The 19888-nt window shown below is 46.5% G+C and overlaps 2 protein-coding genes and 1 long non-coding RNA gene across 4 annotated transcripts; 1 reads left to right on the plus strand and 2 right to left on the minus strand.

Moving 5' to 3' along the window:
• Positions 1–2332: 2332 nt before the first annotated feature.
• On the minus strand, positions 2333–4104 carry LOC114590597 (uncharacterized). Its single transcript, XR_003705131.2, has 2 exons — positions 3948–4104; positions 2333–3140 (listed from the first exon to the last, which is right to left on the minus strand). It is a non-coding gene; the product is annotated as an uncharacterized LOC114590597 (long non-coding RNA).
• Positions 4105–4166: 62 nt separating this feature from the next.
• ARMC7 (armadillo repeat containing 7) lies at positions 4167–11529 on the plus strand. 2 transcript variants are annotated; one of them, XM_028716846.2, is made up of 4 exons: positions 4167–4307; positions 6255–6349; positions 6653–6793; positions 10163–11529. In XM_028716846.2, exons 2-4 carry the CDS (start codon positions 6259–6261, stop codon positions 10498–10500), a joined length of 570 nt encoding a protein of 189 aa, XP_028572679.2. In that variant the 5' UTR covers positions 4167–4307; positions 6255–6258; the 3' UTR covers positions 10501–11529. The 2 variants fall into 2 exon arrangements, with proteins under 2 accessions (XP_028572679.2, XP_028572678.2); XM_028716845.2 differs by having other exon boundaries at positions 4170–4307; positions 6650–6793.
• A 1281-nt stretch (positions 11530–12810) lies between these two features.
• NT5C (5', 3'-nucleotidase, cytosolic) lies at positions 12811–16496 on the minus strand. Its single transcript, XM_028716844.2, has 5 exons — positions 16161–16496; positions 14505–14605; positions 14354–14414; positions 13244–13358; positions 12811–13143 (listed from the first exon to the last, which is right to left on the minus strand). Exons 1-5 carry the CDS (start codon positions 16347–16349, stop codon positions 13007–13009), a joined length of 603 nt encoding a protein of 200 aa, XP_028572677.2. The 5' UTR covers positions 16350–16496; the 3' UTR covers positions 12811–13006.
• Positions 16497–19888: the final 3392 nt, after the last annotated feature.

The raw sequence follows: 19888 nt of genomic DNA on the forward strand, positions 1-19888 counted from the left end.
TTGTTAAACTACCTAGGGATTATGTCAGTGTAGATGATACTGTGCTAATGGATCAATGGGTTGCCTCTAAGGCAGCTTCCTGTGTTTCTAAATTAAAGTTCCATTACTTCTTAAGAAATATTAAAAGTTTCACTGATGTTAAAATAAAAAGGAATCTTATGTGTCACCCCTGTGCAGAAAAGGTGGGGTTGCTCTGAAACACACCCATAGGAGGACTTTCTTCCTCGTCTACAACTAGTTGCCCAAGAAACCGGAATTCACAAACACCTATTCCTCACCCAACTTGCTCTAAGAGCAGTACAAAAGACTACTCCCTCCTCCCGCCTCTTCTAAGCAGCTCTCCAAAATATGCCCATTTCCTGTTCCACCCCACCACGCTACCAATTAGTAGGTCACAAGTAGGAACCTACTCAACAGGAACCTACTCCTGGCTACGTGCTTTGTTGTTGTTGTTGTTTAGTCGTGTCCAACTCTTCGTGACCCCATGGACCAGAGCACGCCACACACTCCTGTCTTCCACTGCCTCCCGCAGTTTGGTCAGACCCATGTTTGTAGCTTCGAGAATGCTGTCCAACCATCTCGTCCTCTGTCGTCCCCTTCTCCTTGTGCCCTCCATCTTTCCCAACATCAGGGTCTTTTCCAGGGAGTCTTCTCTTCTCATGAGGTGGCCAAAGTATTGGAGCCTCAGCTTCACGATCTGTCCTTCCAGTGAGCACTCAGGGCTGATTTCCCTAAGAATGGATACGTTTGATCTTCTTGCAGTCCATGGGACTCTCAAGAGTCTCCTCCAGCACCATAATTCAAAAGCATCAATTCTTCGGCGATCAGCCTTCTTGATGGTCCAGCATTCACTTCCATACATCACTACTGGGAAAACCATGGCTTTAACTATACGGACCTTTGTTGGCAAGATCCTTCATGGATCACTGCCTTGCCGTGGCGAAGGGGCTTGAAGAACTCAGAGAAGCTATGAACTATGCCGAGCAGGGCTAAGTGCTTAGGCAGGCCTTTCTCAGCCTCGGGTCTCCAAGTGTTCTTGAACTGCAACTTCACTACTAGATAGCTCAGTAGGTAGAGCATGAAACCCAGCCAGAGGGGCGGGGTAGAAATAATAAATTATTATATTATTATATCTTTTAATCTCAGAGTCGTGGGTTTGAGTCCCACATGGGGCAAAATATTCCTGCACTGCAAGAGGCTGGACTATAGACACTGGTGGTACCTTCAGTTCTACAATTCCATCATCCCTGAACACTGGTCATGTTGTCTAGGAATGATAGTTGTGGTCAAATATTTGGGGACTCAAGGTTCAGAAAGGCTGGCTTAGATTCTAGTGACCATAGCCTCTTGCTCAGGTGTGGGGAACTTTTGGCCCTTCAGATGTTGCTGATCCTTGGCCATGCATGCTTGAGCTGACAAGGAGTTGTAGTTCAGCAACACCTGGAGAGTCAAAGGTTACCCACTCCTGCTCATTGCTTCTTTGTTCACCTTCCAGAAAAGAGATGGCTGTTCACCCTCTTCATAACTGGACCACTGGTCCCTCTCTGGTTCATGTGACTTAATTCCTTACCTCATCCTTCACACTTTCCCACAGGAAGGATCCCATTCCTGGGTCTTGTGGCTTAAGATCCCATTCCTGGGTCTTGTGGCTTAAGAAATACCCCACCACCACCACATACTGTTTTTGCAGCTCCAAGATCAATTTCTCAAACTGATTCTGTGTCACTGTAAACCATCTCCCCTAAATATAAAATATATACATGCAGTGCCTAGAGTGGAGGGGAAGATTGTGAACTTTATTTTAATACTTTTGATAATGGCAGAACATTTCATTATTATACAGATTCCCCGAAAAACGTATTATCATATCCCCCACTGCCTCTTGAGTACTTCAAATCTTAAATTTTGTCAGCCTACAAGCAAACAGGTGAGATTCTTAGATAATTAAAAGGAACATCAAGGGTGACACTCTTTGGACTGGGCTGACTGGCTCAAATTCTCTTCCTTGTTCCACACAAGCAAATCAACCAAAGTAAGGGACTGTTGCTCCGTTAACTTGTACTGGGAAGACAGTGGCTGCAATCATTACAGGTGCTTGCAGGGAGACACAATTGTTCCTACAATTTATTGTCCAAGCTTTTGAAATGGAAATTTGAGGACAGCAGTTCTCAAATCCCACCCACCTTGCAGGGCACTAAGAAATTACTGGCTGTCTCAGTGGACTGCTTAGGCTGCAAATTTATACCCAGTTACCTAGAAGTAAGCTACCTTTAAGTCAGTAGAACCGAGTATAGCTATATGTAGAATTGATTCAAAACTTCACACTAAACAATTACAAAGAATTTGGGTAATATATTTGCATCAGCGCATCATTTTAGTTCACAATCACTTTTACAGCTATGATCCAACTGCAGGAATTCATTCATGTTTCAAAATAAACAATTGTGCTTCATTCAGTGATTAAGCAGACACACGCCAGAAATAGACATTCATTTGTCTGAACAGTGGCCTAGGAGTTTCTGCATAGGAAGCAAGAATATTGTTCATCTCTGAAATATTGTCTGAAAGCAGGGATATATTTCACGACTGGACTTAACTGTCAGGGGTCCTTTATCTTTACCTTTTTACATGATTACCAGCAAAACCAAAAACCAAAAACCACACAACTCATATATGAAATGTTTAGGGCAGCCAAGACTCACCAAAACATGGCAAACTTTTGGAGTCGTGGCAAGACTACTTGTGTTAAATCATATGCTAAAAGTTGCGTAAAAAAATCAATGCAAGAACCAATACGTAATCTTAGGTTCCCTCAGACTCAAATCCTTATTCTTATGGACATTACATGCTCTCTCCCAAGAACTCTCAAGTTAATTAAGATATGACTTGCTCAAACCCCACTGAGTAGTCCAAGCCCAAACACGCCTGTAAGAACCAATGGCATGGGAGCATAGTCATCTAGTCCATTTAGTCAGGTCTCTGTCTTTCCTCAGCAGTAAAAGGCCAGCTACGGGGCTGTTTTCTTCTGCGCCAGCTCAGCCAGTTGCTGCTGACGCCTCTGCAGCACCTCCAGGCGTTTCTTTTCATAGTACTCATACTCCCGGGCACGGATCTCCTCTACCTCAGGGAAAAAACGATGTCTGCAGTAAACAGAGGCAAAAAGAGTTAATCAAGCCATGCAGCCCAACTCCAGACCTTTGCTTATCAGGCGTCCCTCAACAAAGCTCTATCCTGCCACCCAACGTTCATGTTAGTACACACAGCCCATTCCTTTTCTGGTTGGGGAGGTTCTAAAACATAGGACGAGTTCTACCTAGCAAAGGACCACACACCGAAAAGTTCTTGGAAAAGAGAGTAATAAAACTTCCTACGGCCACTAGACTGATTGACAGTTAATAAAGAGCTATGAATCTGCGTGGGGTGGAAGCCTTGGGAAAAACTCCAGACAGTCTTATGCACGTTTACCCAGCAGAAAGCCCCACAGAACAATGGGGCTTACTCCTCAGGAGGGCTGCAATGGGTTTGCAAGCCTGTTTCTGCAAAAACACAACGACTTGCAAGACTCGATAGACCAAACAGATTGCATGTGGCACAAACCTTCCTAACCGAAGGAAAACCCAACCCAGCAAAAGTTTGTATCGCAGCAGATCCTCTTGCTTTTAAAGGCGCCACAGCTACTTTGGGTCTCCTTTGTGAAGTCCACAAAAATGGGATCTTGCAAGAGGACTGCCCCGGACTTTTTCACGGTGCAATCCTCTGTGTGCTTATGATGCAAAAGTTCGGCGAGGATCACTCCCAAGAAAGTGAGCCGAGGGCCAAAGCCTTAAGCTGAAAGCTGGAGAAACTTGCTGGACTGTGCACTTTGTTTCCGACCTCAACACCAACCCCTGCCAGGCTCCTTGAGCTCCTCCTCCCTTTGGACTCCTGCCCAGGCCCTCTCACGGCACCTGTACACGAAGGCGGTCGCCAAGGCACAGAAGATGCCCCCAAACAACAAGGGCTTGGACAGACGTTTCTTCGCGGAGAAGCCCGCCATGGCTGGAAGGGGCTCGGCGGCGGAGCGGTAGAGCGGACCCTCCCACCTCGAAAGGGTACTTGTTCCCCGCTAGGGCGCTGCCCTTAGTGTAACTCTTCCGCCCGTTCTTCGACGCAACATCCAGTTTCCTGCGCGTTCCTGGAGTTTTTTTCCGTGCGTGCCGGCGTGTCTCGTCCGGAAGTTCCGTGCGAGGTTTTGCTGTGCCTCCAACCGGCTGGGCGATAAAGCGAGGCCGGTGCGGGCAAGGGAAGGAGCCACCCAAGGGCAGCAGGTAACGAAGTGGGCGGGGAAACGGACGGAAATACCCAGGGTTAGATTCCTATGGCAATATCCTATCCTAGACCTCGGTTTACCTGTAAGCCGCCTGGAGTCCCTATCAGGGGGAAAGACGGAGTACAGTATAAGAAAATACAGTGGTACCTCGGGTTACAGACGCTTCAGGTTACAGACTCCACTAACCCAGAAATAGTACCTCGGGTTAAGAACTTTGCTTCAGGATGAGAACAGAAATTGTGCTCAGGCGGTGCGGCGGCAGCGGGAGGCCCCATTAGCTAAAGTGGTACCTCAGGTTAAGAACAGTTTCAGGTTAAAGACAGACCTCCGGAACGAATTAAGTACTTAACCCGAGGTACCACTGTATAGACGACTACTACCACCACTACTAGTAGCAACAACAATAATATGTTAACCTAGGTCTTTTTCAGCCATGTTCTGGTCAGGGCAGCCTTCCAAGGACTTCAGAAAGTCTTCCAGAATAAATATGGGAAACCTGATCCATCATATGACATGTTTTCCCATGGTGGGCAGGACACCCCAAAGGAGAGGGGAGTGGCAGTTGTTTCATGGGACCATTAGATCATACACACGGGTGACGCTGTGGTCTAAGGCTCTAAGCCACTGAGCCGCTTAGACTTGCCAATCAGAAGGTTGGTGGTTCAAATCCCTGCAACGGGATGAGCTCCCATTGCTCTGTCCCAGCTCCTGTCAACCTAGCAGTTCAAAAGCACACCAGTGCAAGTAAATGAATAGGTACTGCTGTGGCAGAAAGGTAAACTACATTTCCGTGCGCTCTGGCTTCCATCACTGTGTCCCATTGTGCCAGAAGTGGTTTAGTCATGCTGGCTACAACCTGGGAAGCTGTATGTGGACAAACACCAACTCCCTTGGCCTGAAAGTGAGATGAGCACCGCAACCCCATAGTCACTTTGGACTGGACTTAACCATCCAGGGGTTCTTTACCTTTTACCTTAGATCATACACGGGTCTTCTAGTTCCCTGTTTAGTTAATATTTAAAAGAGGAAGTAGTGGGTGTTCTTTTAAAGGACATTGGAGAAATTGGCAATATTTTTTGCTGTAATTCTGAGTACACAAAGGTGAGGAGTCTAGTCATGATTAGAAAATGTTTTATGTCAAATGGTTTCCTGCCTCACTGAGAACCTAAGAGTTGTCCTGAACAAGCACATACGTATCAACCATATCCGTGTTTTAAAATACTAAGGGATATGAACAGAGAGTTTGTCATACGGCAGTGTAGGAAGCTTGGAGGGAGAATGTTATATGCAAAGATCTAACCTGGAAAGATCTAACCTGGAAACAGTTACAGATAGGTAGCCGTGTTGGTCTGCCATAGTCAAAACAAAAAAAATTCCTTCCAGTAGCACCTTAAAGACCAACTAAGTTAGTTCTTGGTATGAGCTTTCGTGTGCATGCACACTTCTTCAGATACACTGAAGTGTATTCTTCAGATACACTGTGTATCTGAAGAAGTGTGCATGCACACGAAAGCTCATACCAAGAACTAACTTAGTTGGTCTTTAAGGTGCTACTGGAAGGAATTTTTTTGTTCTAACCTGGAAAGTTTAGCTTCATGGTTTGTTTTCAGGTCAAAAGTAGATTTGATTCTACAGACATGTGGAAGTACTTTTTTGAGGCAGTGGGATTTTCCTCATTTGGGTGATGGAAAATGCTTTTTCCTGAACGAAAAGCAAAATGCATTTAGGAAGCCTGCCCCATTTGAAGAATAAAGCTGTAGTTTATTCACTGCTCGTATAAAATTATTAGCTTGAAATTATACATAGTCTAAAGAGGCTAAACGTTAAAGACAAGGAAATTGGGATTGAAAATGGAGAAGAAATCTTTCACAGAACCTTTCAGTACTCCTGTAATAGTACGTCCTTCAGAATATTATTTCAAATGAAACTCTGCCTTTTCTTCTAGCACCATGTCCCAAAACCACAAGGACCTACTAGGTCTGGGTCGCCTTGAATACCTACAGGCCCTAGTCACTGAATTCCAGGTAACTGAGAGCTCCGGTGAGTATAATTTATTGGCCACTATCTGCTTCTGTTCTATGTGTATGCCTTGCCCATCTTAGTTGCTTCTTTTCTCCTCTCAAGAGTTGCTGCTTTGGTAACACAGTTTTTATTCATTTTCATCTTTAAACTGTTTAACATGGTTGCATTGTATATATTTTTGTTTGCATTAGAGCAATATTACATAAAAATCAAACAACCACAAAAACTCAAATAAACGTTTCGGAATATATTAACAAAGTTGTGTCAAATTTTATATAACAAAAATATTACCTCAAGAGTTGTTTTATATTATTTCAGAAGCCAAGGAGCAGGTGTTGGCCAATCTAGCTAATTTTGCTTATGATCCCAAGAACTATGAATATCTCCGGCAGCTGAAAGTATTGGACCTGTTCCTAGATATGCTCAGTGAGGACAATGAAACCCTTGTGGAATTTGCACTTGGTAAGGCTTGGGTTTAAGCTTGATGCTTACTATGAATTAAAGCAATTTTTAAAAGCTTCTCTCAACCTCCACACTTGAAATTATACTCCCGCATCACTTTAGGGATAGTCACGTTAGTCAGTCTTGGTACATGGCAGTGTTTTTTTTACCTTTACCTTTATGGCAGTGGTTATGATTGTAAGCTGGGAAGGCCTCGTGGTTCAGCCATTAAATCTCTAACTGTTCAATCCTGTATACATCTGCTCAGACCTATGTCCCACTGTTCAGTGGGGCTTCCTTCTGGGTAAGCAAGCATTGGATTGCAGCCTGTGGCCTTAAGTAAACTTCTCTCTTTCTCTCTCTCTTAGAATGTGTGTGAAAGCAGGATTACTAAGAAAATGTGTGTGAAACATTTTAGTGTTCAATGCACTATATAAATATTGAATTTAATCATTATTAAGATCTGTATCCTTTGTGGGGGCAAGATAAATCTTCACAATTAGAAGAAATTTAGTCAGAGCAGCCAGCTAACATTGTAAACTTAGGAAAAGAGCAGTTACTGTGCCATTCCAGTTGTTTTTGGTCTCCCAACTCCCCCAGCCAGCATGCTCAATGGTCAGGGAACATGGGCGTTGCTGTCCAGCAAAATCTGAAGGGACATAGGTTCTCCATACCCATACAACAGTATCACTTGTTAAGAAAACACAATGGGTTAAATGTATCGGCCACACAGTGTGGGAATAATTGTTTACTTTTATTATCATCATGCTAATAATTCAGCATCCAAAATCTATCAGCAAATGATTCAGTTTTATTTCTCGAAGCCATGAGCAAAACAGTTGGTCCCCATGAATCCCAGGACCTGTTAACATGCAGGATATCCCACTTCTTGACACTGCTGAGCCAATAAGAGCAGGAAGCAGAAAAGTTTTGAAAACAAAGGAGCATTCTCTTATGCAGAGGCTGCAGCATTTACAGGAGCGCACAGTGCCTTCTAGTGTTGTGTGTGAGGAGTTGGTATGAATGCTTTGGTTGGGGGGAAAACAGGAAGGCTTTTTCAGAATGAAAACAAGGTAGATAATTGCAATCAGAGGGAGTTGTTATGGGCAGAAAGAAAGAAAACAAAAAAGTTTTTAAGTTGAACAAGAACCCAGTGGTGTTCTTTTATTGCAGATAGCTTAGTGTGTAACCCTGCTGGGTTCTTGTTCCACTTGTTTTCTTTCTTTTCCCTCTCATAAAAAAACTGTGTGTTAAGCTAATGAGGAACCTGTGGCAGAGTGTGAAAATAGTTAAACATACACTAGTATTGCCACCGGTCAACTTTGCAAGACATAAATTACATTGTTCCCAGCCCATAATGCCCTGTGCCTCTTGCTAGCTCTTCCCTTCAGCATCTTGTCCTTTGCCAACAGATTCCAAATTCTTCTTAATCACATTTTGTAAGTGGCAGACCCCCCCTTTCCCCCCAATGTATGCAATGTTTACAATTCTACAAATGGACTTCAGCTACTTAGGGCTCACATTCCATCATACAAGATCTTGGAAGCACCATTGGCAAACCTCCCTTCAAAAGGCGGAGATTACAAAGCTAGCCATACATAAATTCTTCTTCACAAAGGGCGGCAAATATGTTCCAGCAGCCTTAAGGGTTTTCAACGCAAAGCCCGTTTCCCAACTCCTGTATGCAGCAAATGTCTGGCATAATGGGGACCTGCCAAAGCTAGATGGCTTTCAGGCAAAATTTATACGATCTCTGCTGCAGGTACCTAACTGCGTCCCCAACTCCGTACTTCTGTTGGAAGCTGGTGAATGCCCAATTTCAGCTAGAGCATGGTGGGCTGCCCTAAGACATTGGCTCAGGATTTCAGTGTTTAATCTAGGGAAGGGTCTGTACCAACATATCACCAATGAGGAATTTGTCAGCAAATGGCAGAAAACCATGGCTAAAAAAGCCACCTCTATTGGTCTGTCTCCCCCCCAACTGTATTACCTGGGCTATGAAGGCGCCCAAAAGGCTTTAAAGCAAAGATTATGGGACAATGCACACAGTGACTTGCGATCTCGGTCACACGCAGTCTGTAGTCCACTGGCAGCAGGAGTTCAATATGGGTATGTCTTTGAGTTAACACCTTACATCAAAAACCTGACAGTACCTAACTATCGAAGCCTTTTCACCAAGGCCAGACTGAATGTCTTCCCCTCTGCAGTGCTGGATGGTAGGTTGAGAGGAGTTCCCTACCAGGACAGACTTTGCTCGTGTGCTCAAGACATCGAGTCCATAAATCATATTTTGTTACATTGTGCGAAGTATGAGCAGGCCAGGGCTGAACTGATACTACCCTTGCTGGTGCCTTTCCCGGGAAAGTCAGAGGCTCACTATGTCAGGTTCCTACTGGAAGACCGGACAAAAGCTAGAACTTTGGCAGTGGCAAAGTTTTTATCGGTGGTTGAAAGAACAAATGAGCCCTATATTCCAAACAAAGTGCTTGATTAACCTGGGGGTAGGCTGTATGAATTCTGTATTGATTTGTAATGTTTTGTTGGTCTCTGGACCGTAATAAAGATTGTTTGTTTGTTTGTTTGTTTACAATTCTCATGACAGAATCTGAATAGATAATAGAAGTTTTAACCTGTGTCTGCCTGGCTATAACTCCCACTGAGATCTCCCCTCCTGCTAGTAACCAGTTGCCTTCGTTGTGGATGTTGGGGAATGAGGAAGGGAAAGTCAGGACAGTGCAGAGGCAAGCACGCAAGCTACGTAGTGAAAGACTTAGATAATGGTTTTCCAAACTTGGGTCTCCAGCTGTTTTTTGGACTACAGTTCCCATCATCCCTGACCACTGGTCATGCTAGCTAGGGATGATGGGAGTTGTAGTCTGAAAACAGCTGGAGACCCAAATTTGGGGAACCTTGACTTAATAATAAAATTAATTTATATCCTGCCCATCTGATTGGGTTTCCCCAGCCACTCTTGGTGGCTTACAACATATATAAAAACAGACCAAACATTAAAAAACAAAATATGCTGACAAGCAACAAACAAACCAATAAATCAATAGAAACCAATAACAACAATAATAAACAGTTTACAGTTATACCCAAATTAAAATTACCACCAACCTCAACTAAACATTTAACCAACACCAACCCAACAAAAAACTGAGGAACTAAAATTAGAACAGTTTAAAAAAAATTTAGCCAGTTGCCCCAGCCCCCCAAGAGTTGTTCCAGCAATGTCCCTCTGGCCTCCCAGAAGCCTCTTTTAGCTGCTCAGGGTGAGTCTGGGTGACTCAGATGAACCTGGTTGCCTCAATACCTCTGCCAGTGGTAAATGTGAAGGAGATGAGAAGGCTGGCCCTGTCTTTACTATCTCATTCTCTCGTACTTTAGGTGGCCTTTGTAACCTCTGCCTGGACAAAATCAACAAAGACTATATCTTGGAGGCAGATGGTGTCGCAGCCGTTGTCGGTTCCCTCTCCAGCACCAATGAAGAGACTGTGATGTCCGCAGTCACTACTTTAATGTACTTGACCACCCCCCAGTCTCGCCAACAGATCACAGCTCTTCCCGTGGTGGAATGCATGCTGCGCTTCTCCCTCTCGGCCAACCGGAGGCTCCGAAACTTGGCCACCATCTTCCTTGAAGATTACTGCACCCCTCATCAGGTAGAGGCGGCCAAGGCCCTGACTGAACACACCGCCCTAGGGATCCCCCTGCCAAAGGACTGATGTGGCACGGAGGGCAGCCGGAAAGCTTTTCATGGAAGAAGCAGCAGCCCTTGTGTTGGAAAAAGCCAGCCCTCGGGTGAGGAAAATCATCCCTGGAATCTCACTTTAAAAAGAGACTCTTCAGGAACTGTTAAGCACCACAAGGCACGCATCTGATGCTGTCATTTTTAGGGGCTACTGAAATATTTTGGCACCTAGTCACATTACACCGGGCTTTGGTGGGAGGCTGGATTACACCGAGGTGTCCTGCTGCCTAGCTCTCCTGGGTAAGCCAGCCTTCCATCTGCTGGGTGGGCTTCTCACTGGCAGAAGACAGCAGGAAGCCCCAGGGCATTGCAAGGGCAAGGAGGGGCAAAGTTGAGCCAGCCCAGGATCTGCTGGATCCTAAGCTGGTCTTAGTACCAAGATGCAGTGCATTCAGGGTGAATTTGGGCCCAGTTCCTACACTGACCTGGAGATGGTGCAGCGATCTGGCCCAGTTCAAGCCTGACTATTCTCCCCTACTGCCACCGCTTTGCTGCCAAAGTGAGCTGCGATGCTACTGATGCAGTAGGGGGTCTACTGCTTGGCCAAGCCTTGCCAGCAGGGTTGGGAGTTTAGATTGCCCCTTAAGCTTGTCTTTCATTCTACTGGAATGAAAGTCAGTCATTCTATTGGAATGAGCGTGGGATTCATTGCCAATAGAAGTTCAGCAAGAATCAGGAGATGTGCCACGATTATGCTTAGTTGTCTTGTTACATTTTGTTATACATCTAAAAAAATCCCAATGCATTTTTACTTTCTTCCTCTTTTTTATTTTTTACACTTCCTTTCTTTTTTAAGGAAGCTTGGCAGAGTTCCATTAGTGCTTTCTTTCAATTGCCTTTGCAAACTCTGCATTGTTCAGACATGCTTTTGGAGTGTGAAATTTTTTAACCAACCAGATTTGATTGATGGCTTTACTGTTGTGGTGGTATTTTGTACAGCCTTGTTATATTTTCTGTGAAAGCGTGGTTTATAAATATTTGAATAAAGAACAGATAGATAAAATATTGTTATCTGGAGATTTAAATCATGCTACAGGACCCTAGTATAGTATAGTATAGTATAGTATAGTATAGTATAGTATAGTATAGTATAGTAAAAGCTATGGTTTTCCCAGTAGTGATGTATGGAAGTGAGAGCTGGACCACAAGAAGGCTGATCGCCGAAGAATTGATGCTTTTGAATTATGGTGCTGGAGGAGACTCTTGAGAGTCCCATGGACTGCAAGAAGAACAAACGCATCCATTCTTAAGGAAATCAGCCCTAAGTGCTCACTGGAAGGACAGATCCTGATGCTGAGACTCCAATACTTTGGCCACCTCATGAGAAGAGAAGACTCCCTGGAAAAGACCCTGATGTTGGGAAAGATGGAGGGCACAAGGAGAAGGGGACGACAGAGGACGAGATGGTTGGATAGTGTCTTCGAAGCTACCAGCATGAGTCTGACCAAACTGAGGGAGGCAGTGGAAGACAGAAGTGCCTGGCGTGCTCTGGTCCATGGGGTCACGAAGAGTCAGACACGACTAAACGACTAAACAACAACAACAACAACAACAGGACCCTAATAGCTATTATAGTGGATATACCTTGGAGCAGGAGAATACAGGTGGGAATCCTGTTGCCCTCCAAATATAGTTGGGACTCCAATTCCCATCTGCCAGTGTGGTCAGAAATGATGGGCGTTGGAACATTTGGAAAGTCATGGGTTGCACATCCTGCTTTAGCTGGGCTTTTTTTTCTTTAAGTAGCAGAATGAACAGAAGACAGGTGAGCAATAGCAAATGGCTCAGTTGGTTAGAGTGTGGTGCTCATAATGCCAAGTTTTCAGATTTGATCCCCTTATGGGACAGCTGCATATTTCTTGCATTGCAGGGAGCTGAACTAGATCAGAGCTTTCCAAACTGCACTGTGTAGGTGTTGTTAGGATCGTCCTACTCTCATGTAGGACCCTGGTAGAGACACATGCCCGATTGGCATGTTCTCTCCCTCCTGGTCGGTCGGTCGCTTCAAAAACTTTCTCCAGCCCGAACATCACAGCGACTGATACCAGGAAGCATCAGCACACTTACGGAACCTGCAGAGTATTTGCAGTTTGCGTAACAGACTCAAAAGCTCAACATCTTGGCTAATCTACGTTTATTTACATATAATACACTCGGAGCATTCTGACTTAGCTCCTTCATGACTGCAAACACAGAGCAAGAATCCAAACAGGTGTGTCCTAACAGCTACTGACCGTTTGCACTTTTATTTATCTAGATGTATGACAAAGACTCCACACAGGGATTTAACATCTTTATAACTCCCATTGTTGATGTTTAATTAGGACAAAACACTATTCTCTTGCAAATAGGAAATATATTTCCGTCTAGGCCGGCTCACTAGGTGGGTGTCTTGCTTCGTTCCAGTGGGGTTTAATGACCAGCTGGTGTTTTGGGTCACTTTCACTGCCTGTTGAAGTACACGCCCCTTTCTTCCGCCATCACTTGGAGCTCTCCAGTATTGCCCTCCAGTCATCAGTCCAAGACTCGAGTCTTCTTCGTGGGGGCTGCAGCTTTAGATGCTTGTTATGACAGCACAAGAACAAGATGTGCTCCCAGCTCGGATTAGGCTCAACCCCTGAGAAGAATGAGAATGGGAAATTGCAAGAGCGACCATTTCATCACTGGAGCAACGGTAAAGTGTTTGGATCTGGAAACTGCCCTGCACATTCTCGTACCTTTAACGGCATCCTTGTCATCAAAGAGCAGATCAGCAGACACAACTGTTTTATCTCTGGTCAGAATTATCCGCTCCACAAATTTGGGACCCAAGTGCTTTTGAACCCAGCTGTACTATCAGGTGAAGAAAGATCAGTATCAGAAGAATTTTAATTACAGCCTTTTTACCAAAAAACCAAAGAAGCCAAAACACTCGACTATATCCGACCGGTTATTTAGACAGGAGAGTCAGAGGAGACGTGAAATTATAAAGCTGGTATGAAATGTTTTCTACCAACTTTGACAGACATTTTCTCATTTCACAAATTGCTTAGGCTGCAATCCTGAACACACATACTCAGGAATGAATGCAGTGGGGTGTACTTTTGAGTAAACATGCGGAAGATGTCTGTTTTAATCGGGCTTGTAGAGCAGAAGCTGGTGGCTTCCTGAAGCATCTGGAGACCCATAGCTTAGGGGGTAGAAATTCTTGTTAACATAGGTATTCCAATCATTGTACATTTTGGTCATCCAGCAAAATGCAGAGATTCTCATGGGGTTTTTTTCCACAGAAAAGGGGGAAACATTTTAATAAATTGGGCCAAAGGGCAAGAAAAATGCAAGATGTTTCCTGTTACCTACAAGATTCACAACACAATCACGTGCACATTTACTCAGACATAAGCTCCACTGTGTCTTCTTCCTAGAGTTTAAGAACGGGCTTCCAGAACGGATTAAGTTCGTAAACCAAGGTACCACTGTATTATAAAAACTATATGCTTGTGTTTCATGGGGGTACATATCCTACTTTTATAATACATTTGTTCCTTTTCCAGTGCAATGTGCAATAGACTGTTCAACTGACTTGTGCCTGCAAGTTACCATTCAAAAGCCCCTGAAATACTGCCATAGGTGGGGGATCTACATCAGAGCAGGTAACCCAATGGTGTGGAAGGGACATGAATAGAGCCTCACCTCGACAATGAAGCACAGAAGCCACTAGTATTGAAGACGAGGAACATAGAAGCAAAAATAAGGAATCTGATGGGAGGCTCTGCATAACACAAGGTTGGAGTCAGAGTAAGCAAGCAGAACAGAGAGAGTGTAGGGGACAGCAAACAATTGCCAACCTTCTCTTGAACGCAGTATTCATATTTCCGGATAGGGCTTGTGCAAATAAATACTTCTGTGCTGAAAAGACATGGGCATTTATTAGTCACTATATGAAAATAAACCATGGGGGCTAATTGCAAACCATTCTGTGTTCCGAATGGGCCTTACTTGGGCATTTGAATCATCTCCTGCATTGCTTCCATAGCTCCTGGAATGGGATCCAAACCCAGAAAGAAGCCTGGTGACTCGTACACACTGGCTACCTTCACCTGAAACCAGATGCATGGAATTACACTTCTAGTCTAAACAGAGCTCACCTAGTTGCTTAATATTCAATCTACTATGAAGAAAATAGGAGAAGGCTCTCCTTCCCCCCGAGAAGGGCTCAAGAGCTGCTTTAATTTTCAAAACGGTATCCCATGTACGTGGTCAAGGAGTCCCTTCTGGAGCAAGGCACTGGGGCTGCCGTAGAAACCCTGGCTGAGCAGCAGAGGGGTTGAACTGAGCTGCAGGACCACCGCTGCTTCCACAGCCATTGCACGCATGCCAGCTGGGATGGGGTGGGCTGGCAAATCAAGCCACAGCAGCAGGGCTGGCTTAGGATCCAGCAGAGCCTGGGTTAGCTCTCTGAGCTGCTGGGGGGGTCCTGTCGGCAGTACATGCCCCCCACCTCTTTTAGCAGGTTGAAGGGAGTGTTCTGAGACACCTCTGCCCAATCCAACTCGCCAACCCTGCACAAAGGGGGTTTGGATTGCAGCCTAAGACTGCTTTATTCCTGCAGGCTTTTTATTGGATAACGTTTCTGGCATGGTGAAGACTTGTTCCTAGGTATATTTCGCATTTCAATATTTTTTCATGGTTGGGGGAATAATTGTTTATATAAACCGATTATTTAAAATGATATTTCTTGTACTGAGAAACTTGGCTGAAAAGTGACTGGTTTCAGATAACTTTTTTGGGAAAGCCTCTCACTTTCCAAGCCTATTTAGCAGTGGAAAGAGAGTGTGCTGATCCTGTAAAGAAAAATATATAATTGTTAATGCAAGTTGCACTGAGCCCTTTTTTTAAAAGAAACCTAAAAAATACAAAACGGCATTTCAAAGCTACTTTGGATGCTACCAAAGGATTGTGTCTCCGTTTTCCTTTATCTGTTCTTTTGGGCTATGTTTGCTGCTGTAATTGGTGACACCATGATTCTTCACCATACAGAGAATCTCCACAATTGGGTTTAAAAGCAAGATTGTAGCCTTAATGTTTCAACTTGAAGAAATGAATCATTCCCATTGAACTGCATGTATGGTTTTTCCAGTGGAATGAAATATGCCTACCGCAAAACTTTTAAAAGACACATGAGACCTGCAGAGGAGAGATGGAGTGTGGTGGAGGAATAGAGGGCAGCTCTGAAACTTTAGCTATCAACTTCTAGCGTTGAAGATAGTTTGATGCTCTGCGTCACTAAATGCCACCGACGGGGCGGGCAGGGGAGCGCGCGTTCCTCTTTGCGGCAAGGCTGCTGACTCGAGCTTTTAAGGGGTAAAAGTCCACTAGATCCAGCTTTCCCTCCTTGCTGCCAGCTGAAAGTTGACTTTTTGCCCATGTCGCAACTGTTTTAAAGGCAGAAGGGGACCGCAATGCCCCTGCCGGTTTTTCTAAAGTTTCCTGCTGCGTTGGATCTCGGGCAAGCCTTAGCACTCGAGCTCTCCAAAAAGGAGCCGGGCTTCTCCCTCTCCCCCCCCCCCCCCGTCATCTTCCGGGAGCAGCTCGGGTCATGGGAGCCGTCCAGCGGCGCCCCCCCCCCCCCCCGCTCGCCCTCCCGATGCTCACCCCCAGATCCTCCCGCAGGGAGCGGTATTGCTCCACCGCCAAGAAGCCCCTTCGCTGCTCCAGTTCCACGCGAGGCTCTCCGGGGAAGGCGGCGGAGAAGCCCCGCAGCAGCGCGCCTTCGAAGTCCGCCAGGACCCCGTCCATGTCCACCAGGACGCGCAGCGGGCGGGACGCGGAGCCGCCGTCCATTCTTCCCCGGGGGCGCACGTGGGCCGCTGCAGAGCCCGGCTACGCCAGAGGAGGCGCTGGGGAGTCAGAGAGGCGGAGCCTGGGGGGAACTTCGGCCCCCGGCGACCCACGAGAGAGGCGTAATGGATACTCAAAGGGCGAGATCTAACCCGCTCAGGGGCGCATGAGCAGAGGGCGCACGTGGGAAGCGCGGCGCTTTGTGGGAAGAAGTGGGGGAGAGATTTCTCCCCATTCTCCGGATTGGAAGGGTGAGGAGGAGGTGGCTTTTCCCCTTCGTGCTCAAAACAGGAGTCCCCATTTTGCATTAACTTTTTGCTGTTATTTGATCAGCGTCTTGTGTTTCTCAATCTGTGGGTCTCCAAATGTTGTTGGACTACAACTCCCATCTTCCCTGACCACTGGTCATGCTGGCTAAGAATGATGGGAGTTGTAGTCCAGCAACATCTGGGGACCCACAGGTCTAAACGAAGAGATCTGCACTTGAAGCAATGTTTTCAGCTATCCAAGGTCGCTCTAAAGTCAGAATTGTAAGGAAACGCCCCCCCCCCAGTCATCTGGTCCAACCCCCTGCACTGCAGGAATCTTTGGCCCAACGTGCGGCTCGAACCCACGACGCTGAAATTAAGCGTCTCGTGCTCTACCAACTGAGCTACCTGGACACATTTGTTCAAGCAAGGGTTGCGAGTTACAGGCATGGCTTTGAGTTTTCTTTATATGGTAACTGAGCCTGGTCAATAGCAAATATACAATGAGGGGTGGGTGTATTGGGCAGGGCAGGGGGAGAGGGAAGAAAGAGTGAGAGATGAGCTTTTATCAAGAATTAGGGAAGCTACAAGAAGAATTGGAACACGGGTAGCGCTGTGGTTTAAACCACAGAGCCTAGGACTTGCCGATCAGAAGGTCGGCGGTTCAAATCCCCGGGTGAGCTCCCGTTGCTCGGTCCCTGCTCCTGCCAACCTAGCAGTTTGAAAGCACATCAAAGTGCAAGCAGATAAATAGGTACCACTTTGGCAAGAAGGTAAACAGCATTTCTGTGCGCTGCTCTGGTTTGCCAGAAGCGGCTTAGTCTTGCTGGCCACATGACCCGCAAGCTGTACACCGGCTCCCTCGGCCAATAAAGCGAGTTGAGCGCCACAACTCCAGAGTCGGCCACGACTGGACCTAATGGCCCTTTACCTTCACAAGAATTGCTCAGTATGTTGCTCAGTTCACTCTGTTCTATTGCAAAAAAGCAATCAAACACTTGAATTCTACACCAGTGTTTCCCAACCTTTTTTGGGCAAAGGCACACTTGTGTCATGAAAAAAATCTTGAGGCACACCACCATGCCAGATGGGGAAAGGTCACTTTTTACTTATGTAAAAAAAAATAAAAAAAAATAGTAACAGCATAGAAGGTAATGGTAGATGACTGTTAGGGTCTCCCCCCAAATGCAGAATTCTATTAATATCTTCCTTAGCGAGCCGCGTTAACCCCTGTAATGCTTTCTATAGAGTAAGCATAGGGGACACTGGGGGATGTGGAACCAAGGGGGCAGTGGGCCAAAAGAGTTCGGGATCTACTGCTTTAAACAGAAATAAAAGCCAGTGGGTTCTTCCTTTTTTAAAGTATCGTTTCAGCGGGGACAGCAGTCCGGATTTCCAAAAAGCGGCGCTTTTTTGCGTCTGAGCAAAGAAGAGAGAGGGGAAAAAAGAGAGAGAGATTGATTTGTGGCTGCGCAAAGGGGGGAGGAGCCCAGGAGTAAAAGTAGGAAGGACGAAGGGAGGGGAAAGGAAAGTTAATAGAAGGAAAGGCGGGTGGGAGAGAAAGAGAAAGAAAGAGGGAAGGAAGGGGGGAAGAGAAGTGGAAAGGAGGGAGACCGAGGCGGGGGAGAAGCGTCTGGAGAGTTGCTCCGAAGTTTGGGGGGCCGCGGGGGTGGGCGCGCGTCCCAGGAGGCGGAGGCCAGCCCGGGCTGGGAGCCGCGCCGCGGCCCGGGGGCGGTAGGCGGACCGCGGCTCCTAGGATGTGGAAAGGGGACGGCGGCGCAGGGGGAGGAGACCCGCACGGCTAGGGTAGCGCGCAGGGGGAGGGGAGCGGGCCGGAGGCGGGCCGCGATCCCGCGCGCCGCGAACATGGCCTCCTTCCCCGCGGGCCCCGCCGAGCCCCCCGGCCGGGGAGGGCGGCGTGCCCCCGCCGCCGGAGAGCAGAGGCAGGAGGAGGAGGACGAAGGCGCTGTCGAGGAGGCGCGCCAACTTCTGCCAACTTCGGCGCCCGCCCGGCCGAGAGCCAGAGGACGGCAGCGGAGCAGGAGGAGGAGGATCGGGTTTGGCGACGGCTGCTGCGTCCTCTCCAAGCGCGGGGCTGGCCTCCGCCGCGCCCGATCCTCCGCGCTCGCCCGCTTCTCGGCGGAGCAGGTCTCGTGCGGGTGCGAGGCGCTGCTGCAGGCGGGCGACCCCGGCCGGCTGGGCCGCTTCCTGGGCTCGCTGCCGCCCGACGCCGAGGCGCCGTGCGACTCGCCCGCCTCCCTCCCACGGCACACCAGGCAACGTCTCGCGGCACAGTAGTGTGCCGCGGAACACCGGTTGGGAAACACTGTTCTACACCACCACTGTGGCATTATAATGGTGTCAGTTACTACCAGATAGAGAACATACCCAAATGATTCCTAAGCTATGTTGAAGTGAGAGCGCAATCCAGGATAGCTTCTAACATTTTGACCACATTGCAGGATTTCATTATTACACAAAATTGCAATGTGTGGTAAAGTTCATCCCACTGAAATCAGAATTGGGACACCCAGCAGAGCCTGGTGGAAACCCCTCATTATGATGGAGATAAGCAGACACTGATAGAGTGTTTCTCTCTGCAACGCTAAGAATGTAGATTAGATTTTATGGCACACCATCACAGGCCATATTGCACAACAATGATGTGTAAGAAACTATTTGCTTCCCTTCAATTAGTGCAAAGACTTTCTTTCATCTGTATCAGGTTGCAATAGTTCCCAAGCTCTTAATGGACAGCCAGCAAACAATGGGCTAATACCAAGATCTGGGAGCTAGAGCACACAAGAAGAGCTATGCAGACAGGGCACTGTTTCCCCCTGATTCTGGTGCTTCTTGGCCTGGTGCTTCCAGACTGTAGTGTGGAGGACTTCTGTAACTCATTGTTTAATGGCTCTACATGAAACTACTGGGACCAATGATCTGACTCTATAGAACAGAGCACCCTATGAAGACCTTTTATTTTAATTTAGGTTGTAGGCAGCCTTGAGCATTTCTTACAGCAAGTAGCATCCTGGCCCATTCAAAGTGTATCAGGTTTGAGGTAGTAAGGTTTTGTTTTTGTTTATTTGTACAATATGCATCAACATAGTTTTGCTAAATAAACACTAGGCAGGCTAAAAAAACACATTCAAATAGAAATGCTTTTTTAAAAAATAGGTCAAGTATTGGAGCTGAAAACAGGGATATAGACCTGTTTGTTCCAGATCTTAGCTGTTTTAGACTTAGAACCTCTTTTCCATTTAAAAACCAACCAGTAGGAAAAATGGATGCAAC

The sequence above is a fragment of the Podarcis muralis genome, chromosome 2 (genome assembly GCF_964188315.1).
Source record: "Podarcis muralis chromosome 2, rPodMur119.hap1.1, whole genome shotgun sequence".
NCBI lineage: Eukaryota > Metazoa > Chordata > Lepidosauria > Squamata > Lacertidae > Podarcis > Podarcis muralis.

Bases quoted from the DNA above. Each gene is read 5' to 3' on its own strand.
- ARMC7 (XM_028716845.2), top strand. From the start codon at position 6,259: ATGTCCCAAAACCACAAGGACCTACTAGGTCTGGGTCGCCTTGAATAC. The intron at 6,350-6,649 runs GTGAGTATAATT...ATATTATTTCAG, and splicing joins CCAGGTAACTGAGAGCTCCG to AAGCCAAGGAGCAGGTGTTG. The intron at 6,794-10,162 runs GTAAGGCTTGGG...CTCGTACTTTAG, and splicing joins CCTTGTGGAATTTGCACTTG to GTGGCCTTTGTAACCTCTGC.
- NT5C (XM_028716844.2), bottom strand. From the start codon at position 16,349: ATGGACGGCGGCTCCGCGTCCCGCCCGCTGCGCGTCCTGGTGGACATG. The intron at 14,415-14,504 runs GTAAGGCCCATT...ATGTCTTTTCAG, and splicing joins GAGATGATTCAAATGCCCAA to CACAGAAGTATTTATTTGCA. The intron at 13,144-13,243 runs GTACGAGAATGT...CATTCTTCTCAG, and splicing joins TGACAAGGATGCCGTTAAAG to GGGTTGAGCCTAATCCGAGC.